We start from the raw sequence: 18,698 nt of genomic DNA, 5'->3' as shown, positions 1-18,698 counted from the left end.
CTTGACTTGGCAGAGTCACAGAATTCTTGCAGAATTTTATTTAGTTTTAAAAGCAGAGTATTCCCCATTATAACTTTACCACAGGTCCACAGCTGTATCTGTACCATTTAAGTATATTTTGGTGTATATCTTGTCTTTTGGCTGTTCACCTATCTCTTTATGGTCCATAGCGCAAAGGTGGCACACCTGCAGCCCTCCAGATGATGGGACTACAACCTTCCCTAACCATTGGCATACTTGGCAGAAGTGGCTGGAGTTGGAGTCCAACAACATCTGGAGGGCCACTAGTTCCCCACCCCTGTTTTAGTGGAAGAAATCCATTTGTTGCCTTTCATGTCTGATAGAGAGCAAGGTTGGCCCAGGCACTCCCCTGTAACAACTCACCATGCCACCAAAGCAGCTTTGAGCCAAATCAACAAGCAGCACTGCTTTATTTAGACTTTCATTCCTTGATCACATAAGCTTTAAAACAAGGATAGACCAAAGTGCCCAAGGCCTGAAAGGAAAAGAGCCATTTCAGTTTAATGATAATACATTAAGAGGGGGGTCAAACTGGAAAGAAGTTACATACATGAGTCAAAACAGTTTCAATGAGAAGGGTCCCTTCAAGCAGCAGCACTATGAATGCCATACCCAATGAGAGGAAGGATTTGGGGGAGACTGAGCTCCAAAGGCCAAAGCCTTGCTCCTGCCACCCCACTTAATTGCTACTCCTTTGTAGTGTGTTTTCTCTACTTGGGCCAGCTGGAAATTATTAATTCTTGACCCACTGAACCCCAGGGAGAAGAACCAAGCAAGCACATCCCTGAGCCATGATCCTAGCTGGACTCCAAAGTGACAAGGCTTCAAGACTGACAAAAGACGGGTTGGACTGCTAAGAAAGCAGCCCAGGGATTTCCATTTTCTCAGCAGATAAACACAAAGTTTAAGCCTCCAGATTAATAAATACCCAGGGCTACACAGAGGGCCAACAAAATAGGTATTTTGGTACCTATGGCAGAAAATGCAAATAGCATCCTTCCTCTCCTTAATTCAGGGGACACAATCTACCGGGATGTTCTCTTGTGGAAACCCCCATTGAAATGAATGCAACACATGAGCCCTACTGTGCTCCTATTCATTTCAAAGGTGCTTGGGCAGGAGAATTTCCCAATGCATTGTGGCCCATGGTTCAGAAGTTCCCCCAATTCTGTAACCCTTAACGGCACCCAACATTCCTCTGCGTGAGGTGGCCATGACATAGGCACCTCTGACTACATACATTATTGGACAGCACTATATCTTGACTTTTCAACTAGAATCCTATTTTCAACAAGGCATTTCTTCAGCTTCTGTTCTTCAAGTTAGCCCATCCATACAGGGCTCATGGGAAGCTGAAGCAAATAATTTCACAAAAAGAGAACTCAGCCCAAGCGTGTGCACACGGGGATTCTGGCACAACCAATCTCTAAAGCCACACACAGCCTTCCTTTAAAGTCTTTGTGTTTTCTGCACGTTCCAGCCTGAAAATATAAAGCACCACATTAAAAAAAAAGGCTTGTAAAAATAAATAAGCAGCACAAAAAAAATACAAAGGCAAGATTAAAATATGCAGTTATAAATATAACACAGAACAACAAGTTCCAATAAGTTGAAAGTCTTGTTTCGGGGCAGGAAGGAGGGGGGAGAGAAGATGAGGTGGGAAATCCAACAGAATGTGGCAGTCAGCAGCAAGTAGAGCAGGAGGGCTCCGAAGATGGAATCACAGAAAATGAAGCCTATGCCACACACATGTGGAAAAGCTACAGCAACACAGGCTGCTGCTCGGCTTCTGATGCCAGTTGTAGTGTAGTCCTAAGAGCTATCAAGGAAGCAGTGAGGCACAGTGCAAATCAAAATTAAACGTGTGTGGGGAGGGTGGGGAGGAAGTTATAGACCAAGCCCAGTGATGTCCTACTCACTTATGTCAAGCAGAAATCCCCACTGGTGGATACCCAGAAGCAAGGCTACGGTTGTGCATGCTGCCTCCACATTATCACCACCACCCTTGCTAATCAACACCCATCAAGATGTTCTCCTGAACAAACCGCACTGGCAGTAATAGGAGCTGCACAACAGAGATCCCGTTCATTTCAATGAGACTTGTGCAGAAGAGCTTCCCAGTGGACCGCAACCCATGGATTATGTCCATCTCCAGGGGGTCAGCTGCCTCATAGCAAGGTGCCAGAGATATACATGGGGGACAGGAGGGGGTAGTTGGTGGTGTCAGTAGTAGCGTGGGGAAGTATGGTGAGAGAGGCGCAGTGGGGCAGGCAAGCATAGCAAAGGATATTCCCAAGGGAAGTAATATCCAGGCCTGCCCCAATGCTACAGGCAATACCAACTAAGCATCTTTTCTCTCTCCCCACTCATAAACTAGCCACCTTCGCAATATAATTGGAAGCCACTATTTGCTTGCTTCAGAGAGCTGGTTCAGTTCCTCATATGCAATATCACAAAAGAATGTGGCAACTAGGGGAAGGCAATCAGCCTAGAGCAGCCTTCCCCAGCCTGGTGCCCTCCAGATGTGTGGGACTACAATTCCCAGCAGCCCCCAGCCCCAATATGGCTGGTTGGGGGCCGCTGGGAGTTGCAGTCTCACATATCTGGAAGGCACCAGGCTGGGGAAGGCTGCTCTAGAGTAATATAGACTTGTGTAGACATTAATTTCTTCTGCCCACTATCATCTACAGGCAAATAGATTTTGCATGTTTTTGAAGTATTGCAAAAATCTGTTTCACCAAAGACACCAATAGGACAAAATAAGCATATACACAAGCAGTGACAACTCTAGTATGGCCACCTGCTGTCTACATCTCCAACCTAAGAAGCAGACCCTGATTTAATCCTGAACTGAGCATGGGGAAAAGATAAAAGCCCAAGCCCATCCTGTCCACATATGGAGGGAAACTATTAAAAAAAACTACCCTGATTGTTAAGTGGGAGCTATCAGGAAGTGAAACGTAACCCAGGGACCCTGGCTGAGACTCAGCGACTCCAACAGCACCATGTAGGAAGCAAACCACCAAGGGGGGTCTGTGATCCACCCTTCACAAGCTCAGTGTGAAGGCTCAAGTGTTTGTCTGAAATGAACTTATTGTTAAAAGTTAGACACACAGGACCTATGTAACAGATGTAGTTCCAATCATTATTCTACACTGGCAGCCTTGTCAGCGATATTGCAAAGGGGCTTCCTGTCTGTCCAATGAAGGCAGCAATGTAAGCCCCTCACCCACAAATTAGGGATCCAAAAAGAGAAGGCTGGCTTAGACTTTTGAGTAAATCTACAAGCTTTGTTTGCCCACCAAGAGGTATTCTCCTGCTCACATTCAATGTCCTACAACATTCAGTGGGAGAAAAAATTGGATGGACATGAATTTAAGGTGGTGCTGAAAAGGAACTTGGTTCCTATGCTGCATTCCATGTTGGGCTGCATGTTTTCTGCCCCACACCTTGAAGGAAGAAAACAGACTTTGCATCCTGCAGCATAAGAAGGGCCCCAGTTATTTAGGGTAGTTATAAGGTATGGCCACCTCTCAGTGATACTTTGAGTCAAGCAGATCAGTGAGGCAGCAGATGGCAAACCTGGTCTCAAGTCAGCCCAGACCAACCACGGACCAGAGGGTTACAGAAGACTAATCAGTCTTGGTTAAGAGTCCCTCCGTTCACTCTCTCCACATAGCCCTGCTTTCATACCCAAGGGTACCTACCACACTGGTCTAAATCCCAGCCTCAACCAGTTACAATTCATTCTAAGCATGTTCTCATGCAAAGTGATCATAATATAGCTCTCTCTGCCTGCCTGAGAGCAGATCACAGAAGACTGGCTCCTTTAGCATTGGGGCTGTGAGATATTATAGCCAGCAGCGGGATCAAGATCAACACATTGGGTTGCATCCAATGGTGTCCTTCCACCAGCGGAACAGACCATGTTAGTGGATCAAATTTCTCCTCCCCGCTGCAGCCCCCCACATGTACCCCAAATCTGCTCCAGAGGGCTGGGTGATCCTCCAGAGCAGATCTGGAGGTCCTGCAGGGTGCTGCAGGAGGAACGAGGGGAAGAGATGCTCCTTAAGGTTGGTTTTAGTCCATTGTACAAATGCCATCTCACACTTAAGCAAGAGTCTTCTCCAGGGGAAATGAGTATCCCCAAATAATCTTTACCAGCTAGGCTCTCTATTAGGTGAGCAATTAGTTTTGTTGACAGGGAGTAAAGAGATAATAAGAACCAACCTTGATGTTATGGTTGCCACATGGATCAACACCCACATGGCAAACTTCTCAGCTGCCCTCCCTTCCTGGCTGTCATAACTGCACAAGTTGGACCATTACAGGGTGAGCTTCCCTGCCCATGCCATGGCAAACAATAGTGACATGGATTAACTGTATTGAATGGTGTGGGAGTATCTTAGGCTGCAGCATTATGGAAGCTGACACAAGCATGGACCTGGTCAGTCGCTTGGATGGGAGACCACTGAGAGCCCTATGGAAAGGTAGGATATAATAAGTAAGTACAGCATGAAGGCCCCAGCTTGTACAATGATTCTGATGAGAGGAGACAATGGCGAGAAACTCATCATGGGGGACGCTAATCCCTGTGGCAACCACAACATACATCAGCTCTTATTACTCCCTCATTCTGTCCCCCCAAAGTACCTAGTTTAAGCTAAGCTGCAGCTCCTTCTAGTGGCTATTTCCATTAAAGGACAGATTCAATGTTTTAAAAATTTTTGTAGGATCGAGTCCTCTCACCCCACAAATTTAGCAAAGATGCTTTTGGGGGCAATTTCTCTTTGTCCGAAGGCATTTAAAACTTGTTGTGTTTCAATTCTCTCTTAAAGCTAGGAGCCAATCAACATAGGGAGCTGCCTGACCAAGACCTTGCTAGTGATGGGAAGCCTCCCAGTGTGGTCCCCTGCTGCTTTCTGCTGCTGGCCAGCAGAGAATAAAAAAGCCCCAGACTAGTACAAAGGTTTCTCTGATGGAAAAGGTGTGATTGTGGGATTAAGCTTATCAGGAACTCTCCAATATATGCTTTTCACAGCTTTCCCCCCACCCCCCACCCCCAATCTTCCAGCCTAGGAATTTTAGACACAATCAACTATAACCAAAGTGTGTTTATGGAAGATTTGGGGAGTGGGGGAGACATTAATGCAGGGGAGCAGGAAGATAATTCCTTTTCCCAGTGTCTCAAAATAACCTGCCACTGAAACTAGGAATTACATTATTTAATAGGGGAGTTGAACCCAAACACTGGGATCTGAACAAACAGATGATACTTCCAAGCAGAATACTGAGGGATCTGCCCATTCTGTTCATCTGATCAAAGTGTTAAATGAAGCAGAGCGAGTCCCCCAAGCAGTGCAATGTCTGGCCTAGAAAGAAGTGGTACAGTTGGGCACAGCTTAGTTTTTATCCCCCTACAGCATCTCTCACCCAGTTTGTCCCAAGGCAAAAATGTAAAAGCAGGAATATACTCTCAGCAATCAAACTTCTCTAATTCTGGGTCACAAGTGGTTTCGTTCCCAGTTTAACCCAGAAACAGCCTGAATGGAGATTCAAAGAGTCAAGACACTTTTTTTTGCTTCTATCAAGAGGCTGATTGCCATACATGATCATGTGTTACTATCTGACATTGGATTAACACATAAAACTAGAAATGGCTTGAGTTCTCTCCATCTACATAATATAGAATTGGTTGCTACACGTTCCAGTCCTGCAAGCTAATAATGCATCGAGGAGTCATTGTTGAGAGTTTGGCAACCTGACCAAACATCTACGGTTAAATAGGGAGACCACCAAACATGACTGAAAATGAAACTCAACTGACCAGAAAATGGCTGTTCTACAGCAAGCAAATCTTGAACACTGCATCAACTGGGGAGATCGCGAGTTAGAACAAAGTGTGTGAACCAAACACAAGCTATGACATAACTAAGAGCCTATCTATTAAGGGCACTGTGGCATCAATGCATTCATTCTTCCTCCATCACCCTTTTACTAAACCACTGACTCCCCTTGAATAGATTTCATAAAGACCTTCGAGATGGCCCAGTTTAAAAACAGAACCTGCCTGGCTTAAAAATCAGCCGGTAAAGACAATGGGGTGCTGCTAGTCTGCTTTTAAACACACCCAGCGTGTTTTTTCAAGGCTGCAGGTTCAGTTTTTTAAAAAGTGATTTCAAGCTAAAACAGAAAGGCAATAGTAGAAGAGGAACAAAACAAAACCCTAGAGAAAATAAAGTGCTTTTTAAAAAAAAAAAACAGACTTTGGCCAAAACACTTGAATTCAACATAAAAGGACAATCTTTGAGAAGGGGCATATATGCAGGGCTTTCACCATGCATGAACTGCCACACTATGAAGGAAATAAAGTCACATCAGATATCAGCATTAAAAACACTTTTGGCAAACCTGCCCAGAAGAGAAGACTCCAGAGGTTCCAGAAAGGTCAGAAACCCATCTTGGTCATTTAGCAACCAACATTCTAGGAGGATACTAGAATTAAAGTGGGTCGATAGCTAGAGGGAGAAATGCATGGGAAGTACTAACTAGGAGAGGGGAAAAGGGCAGAACCTGGCTGCTCCAGGGCAGATCTTCCTAGGAAAATCATTAGCACTTGGAAGGGTGGGAGGCACAGGAGATAGCTGGGATGTCTGTGCTAAGGAGTATGTTGCACAAAGAGATAGTTAAACAGGGTACATTGGACACAGAAGGTGTATTGAGTGCAACAATCCAACTTAGCTGCTCCAGACCACCTTCACTGAAGAGCTGAGACCAAGCTGGATGACGCATTACACACCCTTCCACATCAACGCTTGCACCATAATGGTAGCAGGGAACCAGTCCCCACATGTCAAAAGAGGAAGGGTGTCACGATGTGGCAGGAGACTCAGCTGCTGCCTCATCTCCCTCCTCAGAGTCCCAGACTTCAGACTGCAGGTAGTTGGCAAAGAGGGCCTTGGCGCGGTGAAGGATCTTATTTAGGTTGTGTCGGCGGACCAAGCGATCAAAATGCATGGCCAGCTCATTGTAGTCCATGTTGTTCTTGATGATGTGGTCTCGATGCTCCAGGAGAATGGCGAGGCACAGGAAGAGCACAAAGGGGTTGCCTTTGCCAAACTCCTGTGGGGGTGGGAGGCTGACTGCAGCAGGAGGGGTAGGAGCAGCAGGCCCATGGGTGGGAGAAGAAGGAGTGTTCACCACAGAGTCCCCCTTTTCCTCCTCAGACTGGCTTTCCTCATTGCCATTGGTTGAGGAGGAGACAGAGTCTCGAGAGGGTGGTGTCAAGACCCGGAGGGATGGAGCAGAGAAGGACTTGGCCACATTAGTCATCTGGATCAGTGGATCCTGCTCACTGCTGCAGTCCTCGTCCTCCTCCACTGAGCACTGGGATTTGGGCGATGGGTCATCCTCCGAACTGTCCTCATTATGAGTACTGTAATACTTGAACTCCCCAAAGCTAGACTGTTTCACTAGTGTCTTCTCCTCGGAAACTGCCCCCTGGCAAGGCTGATCTCCAGCTGCCTCAAAACTGCAAGCCGGACGTAACATGTGTCTTCTTCGGACAGGCTGGCTGTTGTTGCTGGGCCTGGCCGGCAGGCCCACCAGCTCCACTTCCTTCTCAGGAGGGTCGGGAGGAAAGGAGCTCCAGGTGACCTCCAGCATGCGCAAGGCATCCTCAAAGGCAAACTCGCGCTTGAGCTCCAGCAGCAGCCAACGATAGCAGAAGAAGAGGTCATCAGCGCCACGGGAGAGGAGGTAGGAGTAGAACTCTGGGTCTGAGTGGCGGAGGAGAAGCTTGAGGTGGGAGAACTTAACGGACATGACTTCCCCGTCCACCTGGAAATTGCCCTCAAGGCGTTTCATGATGCCACAGAAGCAGATGAAGGTGTGAGCCTCGTTGTCCATGACGGCCAGAATGGGGGAGGCGATGTCGCTCATGCCCTGACAATACGAAATCTGTGGGTGTGTCACAGCATAGGTGGTCAGCAGGTCATGCAGGGCTGTCAGATGGGGATTATCATCTGAGCCAGCATAGTAGGGATGAGTGCGATCTGTTCGCAGAACATCTTTCAGTACGTTGCTGCGGATGAAATCCAGATCCTCGGGGCTGGCCCGTGCTTCCCACTCCCCCTTCAGCTGCTCATACTCGCGTGTCTTCTGCTTCATGTAATCCATGCGCTCCTGACCAGTCAGCCCATCAGGATAGACATTTAACAAGTATCTCCAAACCACCTGCAGGAGACAAGAATGACTGAAGCTGAAGCAGCGGCTACAGGAACAGGCCCCGCCTCTCAGAGCCCCTACTGCAAGGGTGCTGAACCTCAAACCCATGGGCCAAATCTGGCCCTTTGGGATTCCCCCAAATGGCCATGGCCCCATCCCCTTTCCAATGACCACCAATCATTTTGGGGTTTCTCAGTTTTATGCAGTTTATGTCCCATTTTAAAGGTGGAAATGCCTCTAAGGCTTAGTTTCTAGCAAGGAGAGTTTAAAGCTAAAAAGCTGGTATTTTGGGTCCCACCCCTTTTGCCCCACCCACCACTGGGATGCAGCGCCGAAGAGCTTCTCCAAAATTGAATTCAGCCCCCAGGCTGAAAGGAGTTCAACACTCCAACCCTACTGCCTGGTATGACTCCACCAGCATTTAGGAAGGCCAAGAGACTACAGCTTCAGAGCAGAAGCAAAGGTGAAGAAACCTTGCTCTTGCCCACTCTCAGTGCCATGCCCATCTCTCAGAGACAGAATACTGGCTCCCAGAATGCTTGTTCTCACCTTGCGCAGTGAGGGCTCAACTCCACCATGGAAGATCCGGAGACGCAGTTCTGCAGGCCTTGTCAGCTGCCCTTCATGGTTCAGGTATGTGTGGAACTCCGAGTCGCTCAGAGGAGGCTTGAAAGGTTTGACATCCTCGCCATAGGACCAGCTGAGTGCCTGTTGGACCTTTGACAGTGTCCTGCCCACCTGGCAAGAGAGAAAAAAAAGGAAAGCTGGGGTCAGCAAGCAATCTATACTCAGTGACTTACAGCAGGAAAGTAAAAAAATCAAGCAGCCCTCCTCAGACTATTCCACATTTTATCTCAGTGGTTACATCATGGCTTCAGAGTCACTGCTGTGGTTAACTATTGGTAACAATAGCTTAGGAGAAGGAGCTAGTCTTTCTGAATCTACAAGGATGATTCAGAGAGAAATGGGATCTTTTATGGTTCGTGGGTAGAGCTAGGCTAGAAGACAATGGTAGCCAGAACCACTGGTTTCTTTTTTCTGCCCCTTTCCATCATAGGAGCTATGTACTTAATTGGAGGTTTGGTTAAGGAATGCCACATCCTGAAAGTATAAGCTAGCAGAACTGATTCACCCCCTTAAGGCCTACCTGGGAGATGATGGACTGGGTGAAGGGTAGGGCTGCTGCTGCCAGAGACCGCTTCTCCACCAGCAGCAAGTCAGTACTGATTACATCCTTGGGGCTGATGATGTCCCAGTCTTCTAGCAGGGGGCCTAAGAGAATATGGCAACGTGAGTCAACTCCTCAAGCCCAGGATCTGCCATTCCCTCACCCCCCACATCCATAATTTCACAAGGCCAAATCTCACTGCACATTAAGTACTACAGAAAGGACATAAACAACAGAATCAAGGCTGTGCACACCCCAATTAACCCCATTTCAAAAAGAAAAAAAATTGCACACCAAGGGAAGGTGAGTTCCATGATCTATATAGATCATGCAAATTATACATTTTCATGCATCTGCTTATTTTGCATAATTCTGCTTCTGCTGAGGAGAGACAAAGATATGCAGAGGACTGGTCACTGGAAATCATTACTGATGTTTTCAAGCTTATATTTACAGCCTAAAGACCTAGAAACGTGTCTTTAAAAGCAGACTGAGTTACAGGAGCCTGAATTCTACAGTCAGTACCAAAACTCGGTACTTGTGTGATACAATCATAGAATCCATAGAGTCCTAAACAGAGTGTCAGTTTTTGCATCCCACAAGCAGAGGGCATATGGTCAAACCGCACTGTACAAAAAACGCCTGTAGCAACAGAAGCCAGGTGAGGATTTGGGAATTGTGTGCAATGGGAACAAGCAGTGTGAGGGCTGGAACCAGGACTCCTAGGTATCTTGTTCAAGGTAGAGGAGTATAGCTTACTCACTATCCTCTGAAGGCTTGATGTCTATCTTAAGCTGCAAGTAAGGCTTAGAGGCTCCAGCAAAGGCCATGCCTAGATCCCAGTCTGACATCAATGACAAGTATGTTTCTTGGCCTTGCTTATCTCGGCCCAGGTAGCTGATGGCAAAATTCTTCTTCCTGAGGTGGGCAGAAAGACATATTTATATTATTTCCTTTCACTTAAACAGGACACCTTTTTTGCTACATGAAATCCTGTCCTTTTGGTGCAGGAAATGGCAGGTGTCCAACCACGTGTGCTCAATACACATCTCTTTCACACCAAGTACACATGTGGGAAGTGAATTCCTCTGGCACATATGCATGGTAAAAGAGACAGATATGACCTCATCACACACAACTAAACATGCAGCATGCATGCTATTCTCCACACCAAAACAAGTTGTTATGTGTGAAGCAGCTCTTCGGGTAGTAATTTCCTACTGCCTGGACAGAAAGCAGACTATATAATTAGACATGCATATGGTGAAATCAGGTCTTCCTTAACTAGGACTTAAAAGTGTAGAGTCCCAGCCAGACTGAGTACATCATCGTGCTATAACATTTTAAGTGTTTCCTCCAGTGTACCTACCTTGCTTCTTGCTTTAGGAGACATTGTCTTTCTCACATAGGGGAAGGCAACCACATAATTTGTCCAATTTTATTGTGTTTTTTTTAATGGTGATTTTTACTGAGTCACTACTGAAAGGAAAACCTGTTAATAAATTTGAAAACAGACTGTTCTAGTTTACTTGAAGGTACAAAAGGCTAGTGATCTAGGTTGCACTTTCCCTCACCAGAAGCCTGTCCTTACTGATGACATCAGTCCATCCCTTGGTATGGGATGCTCTCCTTTAAACACAGGATCAAATTCATAGCTAATACAAGACTTGCTGCCATGACCAGGAAAAGAATGCATGGTATCCTGTCCTCGTCTCACTTTTATTCACATCCCATGACTTGCCACTCCCCTGCCAGATATTAAACAGAAACCTCAGCGTACAGCCCTGCTGTCACTGACCTGCTGTGGGATTGGCTTTCACTTAGTGGAAAGGTAGCATGGCAGCTGAAAGCCAGGACTGCCCATTCCCATCACCCCCCAACCCCCAGTGCACTCCCTTCCCAGGACTTACCCATTGAGGTCAAAGGCCCTGATAAGGATATGCTGCAACACGTCCAGCGAGGTGATCTGTGGATCCACAGCAAAAGTACGGAATTCGGGCTGCAAGAAGCCTTCACATTTCTGCAAAGATTACAGATAGTTAGCAGGACCAAAGAACCAACCCTAGCCAGATAGTCCCTATAACCTGGAGATTGCAGAGCCCCAGTAGTTCCTGGGGAGAACAGACACAAAAACCTATTGCAACACCCGTATCTTCATTTTCCTTTTGCCAAAAAAACAGTAGCTGAATTCCAAATTTCCCCCTGCCCAACTCTGCTTTTCTACCATGGTGGATAATGAGACTCAGGGGTCATTTTGTCCACAGTGAAAATAACCCTTTAAATACAATTCATATAGCAAATATACATGCCTGATGTTTTATAGACCAAAGAAAAGATCCTGCCACTAGAAGCGTCTTCTTTGTAGTTAAATAAAATTCATTCCATGTTACTTAATTTAAGACGAGGGAATAACTAATGACTGTACTGTCACTGTATTAATACACAAAGAGGATATGTCCATAAACTGATGCAATTCCATTTACATCAATGGAGCTGCACCAAGCTAAGTGGCTGACATCTCTACACACACACCCCTTCTGAAGAAGAGGGATGGCTATTGGTATGTACATAAGAAGCTGCACTAACAGCTAGGACTGATCAATGGATGGATTCAGCTCCCTGCATTTCTCATCACCATGAATATTGGAGGCCAGACATATGGCCTCAAATATGTGAAACTGTCTCAGCTACTGTCCCCCTCATACATAGCTACAAGATTGGCAGTAACTCTTCAACACAGGTTGGAATCTAAAGGATGCAGAATTGCCTTTTGGCTACTTCAATTTGGAAAGCGGTCTCTTCAAATAAGAACACAGTCAGCATACCTTAATGCAATGTAGAATATGGCCCAGATTATTACATTTATTGCAAGTTTATAACCACACCAGAGATATTGACTCCGTTTGCACACATCAGTAATGCAGTTTTTTAAAAACCTGGGTTACCGTGAACGAGCCAGTGCGCCAGTTCACATGGCTTGATCGCTCCTGCTTGGCCCCTCTTGCCAGCCTGAGTGGCTAAACAACGCAGGGATGCTCTGCCCTGGGTTGTTTAGTGTGAAGTCTGAACCCAGAACTCTGACTTTTCTCTCCGGCAACAAGCCAGAATTGGAACCAGAGATTAAATCCTGGGTTCCAACTCCAGCTTGTTAGGGGAGAGTCAGGTTGGAGTTCTGGGTTTGGACTTCACACTAAACAACCCCATGATGGAATGTCTCTGGGTTGTTTAGCCGCTTCTGCTGGAAGGAGGAGTCAAGCATGAGCAATCAAGCCATGTAAAATAGCATGCTGCCTTGTTCACAGTAATCCAGGGTTTTAAAAAACTGTTGTGTGTGAACCTGGCTGTTGACATAAATCAGAGCAGTGGTCCCCCGCTCAAAAACTAACAGCACAGCCCTAAGCACGTTTCCTTGGACATCCCACCAAGTCAATTGGCATATTTACAATAAGGAAGGAATGCAGCTAGCTGCTGCCCTAAGCATGCTTTATTGGGAAACAAGCGCTGTTGGCCTCAGTTGGACTTACTCCCAAATAAGTTTCGATTAGGCTGCCAGAGTAATACTTTTGACTAGTATCTTATTATTTGATTTGTACCCCAGCTTTCTAGCAAAAAATGGTACACAAGGGGGTATTAAACTGATTAGTTACATTCCTGATTTTTAAAAACTTGAAGAAATATTTGCCCAAACTGTAATCTACAGATGTATTACTGTCTGTCAAAGCAAGAGGTGCTGGAAGCTTGGCATGAGAGGCAGGTATGTTTGATCATGGGTAGAAAGAAAGAAATCAGGATTCCCAGACAGTCTCAATGCATGATGCTTGCTCAGTCTTCCTGAACAATATTCAGTGCATTTAAACAGGTCCTTCCCTGTTGGGAGCAGGCTAGGTAGTCCCCATTTCCACTACAGTCAACCCCGCTCTAGAACTGGGAAAAATGGCAGTGTTCTCAGATTTCCTTCTTAAAAGGGAGAAAGAGCCAAGCCAACTGAATATCACATAGAAGAAGGAGTTCAGAACTGACTCACAAGGGATGGGCAACTTGTGGCCCTCCAGATGTTTTGGTCTACAACTCTCAATAGCTCTAACCAGCATATACAATGAGGAGGAATGATGGGAGTTGTAGGCCTAAACATCTGGAAGACCACAAGCCCACCCCTGCACTATACAAAGTTTCTTACTGGGTTGGAGCTGATCTCTTCTTTAGAAAAGAAATACTTTCAGTTGTATGCTTCCTGAAACAAAGACAACTTGTTAAACGAGAGTTTGCATGGCCCCTTTTTCTACCCAGCTATGAAAATCCACTAAAACAGTTTGATGTGGGACAGGGATACTATCCCCATAGGTTATCTTTTGCCTATCAACTTTTGTCTCCAATGGCTTTGCAAAGCACTCTGTTCATCTGCAACCCACTGATCTGTGCAACACTCTCTCAAGGCACATTTTATACCCACTGCCCAGTATGCCGTTAAGTCCTATGTATGGTAGGGGTTCCTAGGAAAATAAAACACACTCTCCTGTAGGATAAACAAGCGGTGTTCTCTCATCACAAATCAGTGAACATAAAAGCAATGTAAGAACCAGGGTTTTCAAAGCTCTTGTTATTTCTAGAATATAATCATTCATTGGTGGAATTGAGATTTTTAGCAATTAAACAAGTACACACATTAAGGTACAAACCACTGGATTCTCACTTATTATTGTGTCAGCAAGAGGCTTTTGATCTTTGTCTTAGAATCTGTAGCTCCCAATGAACTTAATGGAAAATATGACTTATTTGAATTTGTGTAAACAGACAGCAGAAGTTATACAACACTTTTTTCCAGACATGAATAGTGTGATTGTAAGAATAAGTACCAGGTCAGCTGAAAGGGAGTAAGTATACAGCTGACATAAATCAGAGTAATTTGGAAGTAATTTCCTCCTTGGAAATTGTGAAGGTGTTGTAGAAACCTTTTGGTTAGGTGCAGTTTGTAAAAACTGTTTTTGCGCTCGTGGTAAGCTTTCAATGTTTAGTAAATAATTTATTTGTGCATCCCTGAAATGTGGAATAAGATCTTAAATATTTTTTTCAAAGGTTGTTTTAGAAGGATTTGCTTTTACCACTAGAAGAGTGGAGAGGTGTAGCTTAGCAACAACTAATTTAAAGTGGAACAGAAAAGATGTTCTCCCAAGAATTTGAAGTTTACAAATATGGGCTTGAAAAAGGCAACTTGCTGAAACAGATTCTGACTGGAATTCTCTTGTTGTGTTCATATGTATTCATTCACTCATTCTCATTATCTGGAGGTGCTTTGGAGCTGAGCAATATCTTCCAAGCACCACCCTCTGGAAACAACCATCCAGGTAGCAGTGGAACCAGTGCAAAGCAGTGCCCTCTACTCCTAACTAGGACATCTGCTCCAGAAGGATACCATGACAAATGGTGTCAACACTGCCAAGATATCAAGAAATATCAACAGGGGCATCCCCCCCCCCCCCTCCAGACACAAGTCACCATACAGGGCAAACAAGGCAGTCTCAGTATCAAAACCAGGCCTGAACCCAAACTGAGATGGATCCAGAAAATCAGTCTCATCCAAGAGTGCCTGGCCCTGTCAATATTACATATTGTTGACAATATAGTTGTGAACTGTATTATTAGAATTTATCAGTGCAGCCCAGGCAGAACTGAGGATGGTCCCTGAATAAGACTCCTGCTAGTCTGAGAAAACAAGACATTGAGAATTCATGCTGCTGGTAATTCATCCAATAAATCAGGTGATTTACAAGAATAAGAACTGCTTTTAAGTCCCTCATCAAACACAGGCTGTGTTCTCATGATCACCAAATATGGATTAAAGCCATTCAAACACCAACATGCTCCAACCAGCGGAAAGTTGATTACAAATCTAGGAAGTGAGTCTGCATTCCCAGTCAATGCTGCAGGCATGTTAATCTCTCTCGGCACACCTCAGTTCCCTACCTATAACTAATAACAGCTATAACAAATTTTACTTATTAATTTGTATCCACATTCTTGCAGTAAGGAAGCTATCACAATGTTTTACCCTCATAACAATGTGAGGTAAACTCAGACTCAATACCAAACCATGGATAAGGAAGCATGTTGTGATGTCCAATTGGATGGCAAACCAGAAGTAGAAACCATGGTTTGAAATGTGTTTGCAAGCAATATTTTTTTTCCAACCATGTCTTAGCATGGAATTTCAATTGACCAAGCATAGTTTGATCAACTCCTCTGCTTTCAGAGGCTGGTGCAGTACAAAGATGGGAGTGAGCTTAGGAACATATAAACCTATGAAGCTGAGTGCTAGAAAACAAATGCAGACAAGAAGGATTTGCCTGCTGTACATTTGGAATCTCAAACCACAGTTTTGTTTCTAAGGTATACTTAGCACAAACCATAGTTTGTATCATGTCTGAATTGAGTCAATGGCTCGTGCATGACCAATAAGTTCCATAGCTGAATGAACCTGGGGTTTCCTGTGTGCACGGGCAATGCTCTAACACTTGCTCTCTTGCAGGATTGCTTTAAAAATGTAAGGAAAACTAAAAACATTGCATGCCCACCACCTGCTCATTTCGCATACCCACCACCTGGTCAATTTCACAGCCAGCTACTCTGTTCCATAAATTTTGTTTTGTATAAATTGTTGGGGATTGAGCAACCTTATCTCTTGGAGTGCATCGCATTGTTTCCTTCCTCCCACTTTTCCAGGAGTCCTAACCAAATTAGCGTAACACAGCCATCCTGCTTGATGGGGGCTCAACTCACACAAACATTTCACAACACATGGATTACTATCAAAGAGGAATGTGCCAAGAAGCAGTCATCTAAACACAACATACCCCAGATCACAATGACATGATGAACCCCGAGCATCTGGTGAGACACAACCATATCACCAATGAATGATGTTTGCCACTAGGCTGGCCCTAGGCATAAGAGGCTGCGCAGACTGGTCCGCTGCTTGCCTCTGTTCATCCTGGCACAGAAAAAGCCTTTTTTGAGCCTCCATCCCCCTGCCCTAACCCAATTCAAGCCTAGCACTGTCATGTTCACTTCACCCACCCTCAGAAGAGCCAGTGCAATACACAGGCGTAACTCAGGCTCTTTATGGCCCCTATGACATCACCTGTTCACTTCCACCCTGAGGGCTCCTTCAACCCTCCCCACCTCTGAAAGTAACTACACCAGTCAGTCACCCACTCTTGACCTCTGACCTCCCCCAGAACCTTGCCACCTCTGACCTTTGACCCCTTCACCTCAGGGTCACTCACCTTGACCCGCACGCGAACCACTTCGTGTTCCTCCTCTTCCTGGGTCCCCGGTCCAGGCACGGCCGCGCCCCCTCCCGGGGGTGGGGGCGGTGGTGGTGGTGCTGCTGTTCCTCCTCCTCCTCCCGGCGCCACCGCCGCCATCCCGACCCCTCCACCTTTGCTCTGGGGCGGAGGCGCCTCGCGCCCGGGCCGTTACAGCCCCCGCCCCCTCCACGTCCACGTCACCCGCCCCGGGGGAGGAGGGGGCACCCTCGCGCCGTCACCGCCTCAGTTCACCGGGGCTCGCGCGCAAGGGAGGGGGAGGAAGCCGCCCTTCCATCACGTGACCCGCCCGCTACTTCCGCCTTCTTCGCCGCGTCGCCTCCAGTACTGACGTCATCCCTCCAGTCTTAACGATGCGGGGCGGAAAACGTTAGTTAAAATACCGTTCGCGCGGGGGGTGAAACCCCCCCCCCAACAGCCTCCAAACAACATCTGGGGTTAAACGGAAACGGTTCTCGCAGAAGGAACAAAAGGCGACGTGATGACGAAAGGGCCAGCCAATCAGGAAAAGGCCGTTGTGTTTTAAAAATAATCAACATCCGGACTAAGCGGAAGCCAGCCGTAGACTAAAAATATTCTTATCCATAGTGAAAAGATGCCCAGGTCGAGGAAACAGTCGCTCGCGGCTGTGTCACAATTACAGGCAAATACAATTGCCAGAATGTGTATTGTTTGAAACAGCAGCACCCGGGTCACGCCGGAGCCCTCTTAGGTGGGGCGCGGGCGGGGGACGAGGCGCCAAGCCATAGAGATAAAAAAATGTAGGCAGCACGCAGAACCTTTACTTCCGGCTTCGATTTGAGCGCTGAGCCCTGCGGGGCGGCAGCGCAGTACACTCTGCGGCCTAACGTCTCTTGCGGCTTTTCCCATTTCAGAGGGGGTGTCCCGCACGCTCAATTGGGAACCGGAAATGTTTTACAGAGGCATTGGATCTAGGTCCCCTCGATCCAGGCCAATAGGGAGGGGAGGCCAGGCCCAGCCAGTGACGTCACAATAGCCCGTTTACCAAGGCGTGCTCGGGGCCGCCGGCTCAGGAGCTCCGCGGGGCGGAAGGCGACGCTCCGATGTCGCCAAGCGAAGGGGGAGGCGGTCGTGGCAAGGAAGGGGAGCCGGGGCCCGTGTGTGCGACGAGCGCAACTTCTAAAAGGCACCCCCCCCCCCCGAGAACAGAGGGGCAGTGTTATAGCCGGGGCAGCTGCCCGAAGAAGTTGGGAGCATACGTGCTGAGGCACGACTCATACGTGCAGGAGGGTAGCCGGGGCAGCCTGTTGCAGCAAGAACAGGAGCGGCTTACTGCACCCAACGCTGCAACGGGCCTCAGTGTGATCGACTTCTGAGTGGGCAGGCATAAGACTGCCTGTAAGGGCAAAATCCTGTGCCTGTTTAGACAGAAACAAGTCCCACAAGCCCCAGCTTTCCCCAGCCCCCTTCGCTGGCGGAAGAACTTTAGCACTTATTTCTGTCGAACAAGCACAGGATTGCGCCCTAACCACAAGACTCTGAGTGGTTTTTTAATATATTCAGAAAGCTGTCCTTCTACCTAAACTATTTCACAAAGTCGCTGTGAGAATAACCCTGGGCATTTGGGTACGCAGGAGGCCACCTTATAACTGATTCAGACTCTTGATCCATCTAGCTCCGTGTTGTTGACACTGACTGGCAGTAGCTCTCCAGTTCTTCCAGCCCTACCTGGAGATGCCAGGGATTGAACCAGGGCCCTTCTGCATGCAAAGCAGGGGCTCTACCACTGAGCTATGGCTTGAGAAAAAATTAAACAGCTATCGTGACAGAGATAGGCCTCTCCCACCCATGGAAGCTCTGTGTTGGGACAGGGTATTATTTCCACATTGTCAAGTTCATTATATTGGCCATGAGTTTTTTCACTCCGTTTCCTACTTTCAATTGTTGTTGTTCAGTCGTGTCCGACTCTTCGTGACCCCATGGACCATAGCACGCCAGGC

At 46.7% G+C, this 18,698-nt stretch overlaps 1 protein-coding gene across 3 annotated transcripts; it reads right to left on the bottom strand.

The window, feature by feature from the left end:
• Window positions 1–414: 414 nt before the first annotated feature.
• TBC1D25 (TBC1 domain family member 25) lies at window positions 415–17,157 on the bottom strand. Of its 3 annotated transcripts, none has more exons than XR_014788036.1 (7): window positions 16,696–17,157; window positions 11,326–11,435; window positions 10,179–10,333; window positions 9,395–9,519; window positions 8,797–8,985; window positions 6,777–8,256; window positions 415–1,502 (listed from the first exon to the last, which is right to left on the bottom strand). XR_014788036.1 is itself a non-coding variant. In XM_084836218.1 (6 exons), exons 1-6 carry the CDS (start codon window positions 16,834–16,836, stop codon window positions 6,892–6,894), a joined length of 2,085 nt encoding a protein of 694 aa, XP_084692344.1. In that variant the 5' UTR covers window positions 16,837–17,157; the 3' UTR covers window positions 5,239–6,891. The 3 variants fall into 3 exon arrangements, 1 of the variants encoding a protein (XP_084692344.1); XR_014788037.1 differs by having other exon boundaries at window positions 416–1,502; window positions 6,821–8,256; XM_084836218.1 differs by lacking the exon at window positions 415–1,502 and having other exon boundaries at window positions 5,239–8,256.
• Between the last annotated feature and the right edge of the window lie 1,541 nt (window positions 17,158–18,698).

Source organism: Heloderma suspectum, chromosome 2 (assembly GCF_057233095.1).
Source record: "Heloderma suspectum isolate Gila_16-S chromosome 2, 16-S_ref, whole genome shotgun sequence".
Taxonomy (NCBI): Eukaryota; Metazoa; Chordata; class Lepidosauria; order Squamata; family Helodermatidae; genus Heloderma; species Heloderma suspectum.
Note: the sequence above shows the minus strand (reverse complement) of the source record. Positions and strands in the feature narration are given on the sequence as shown.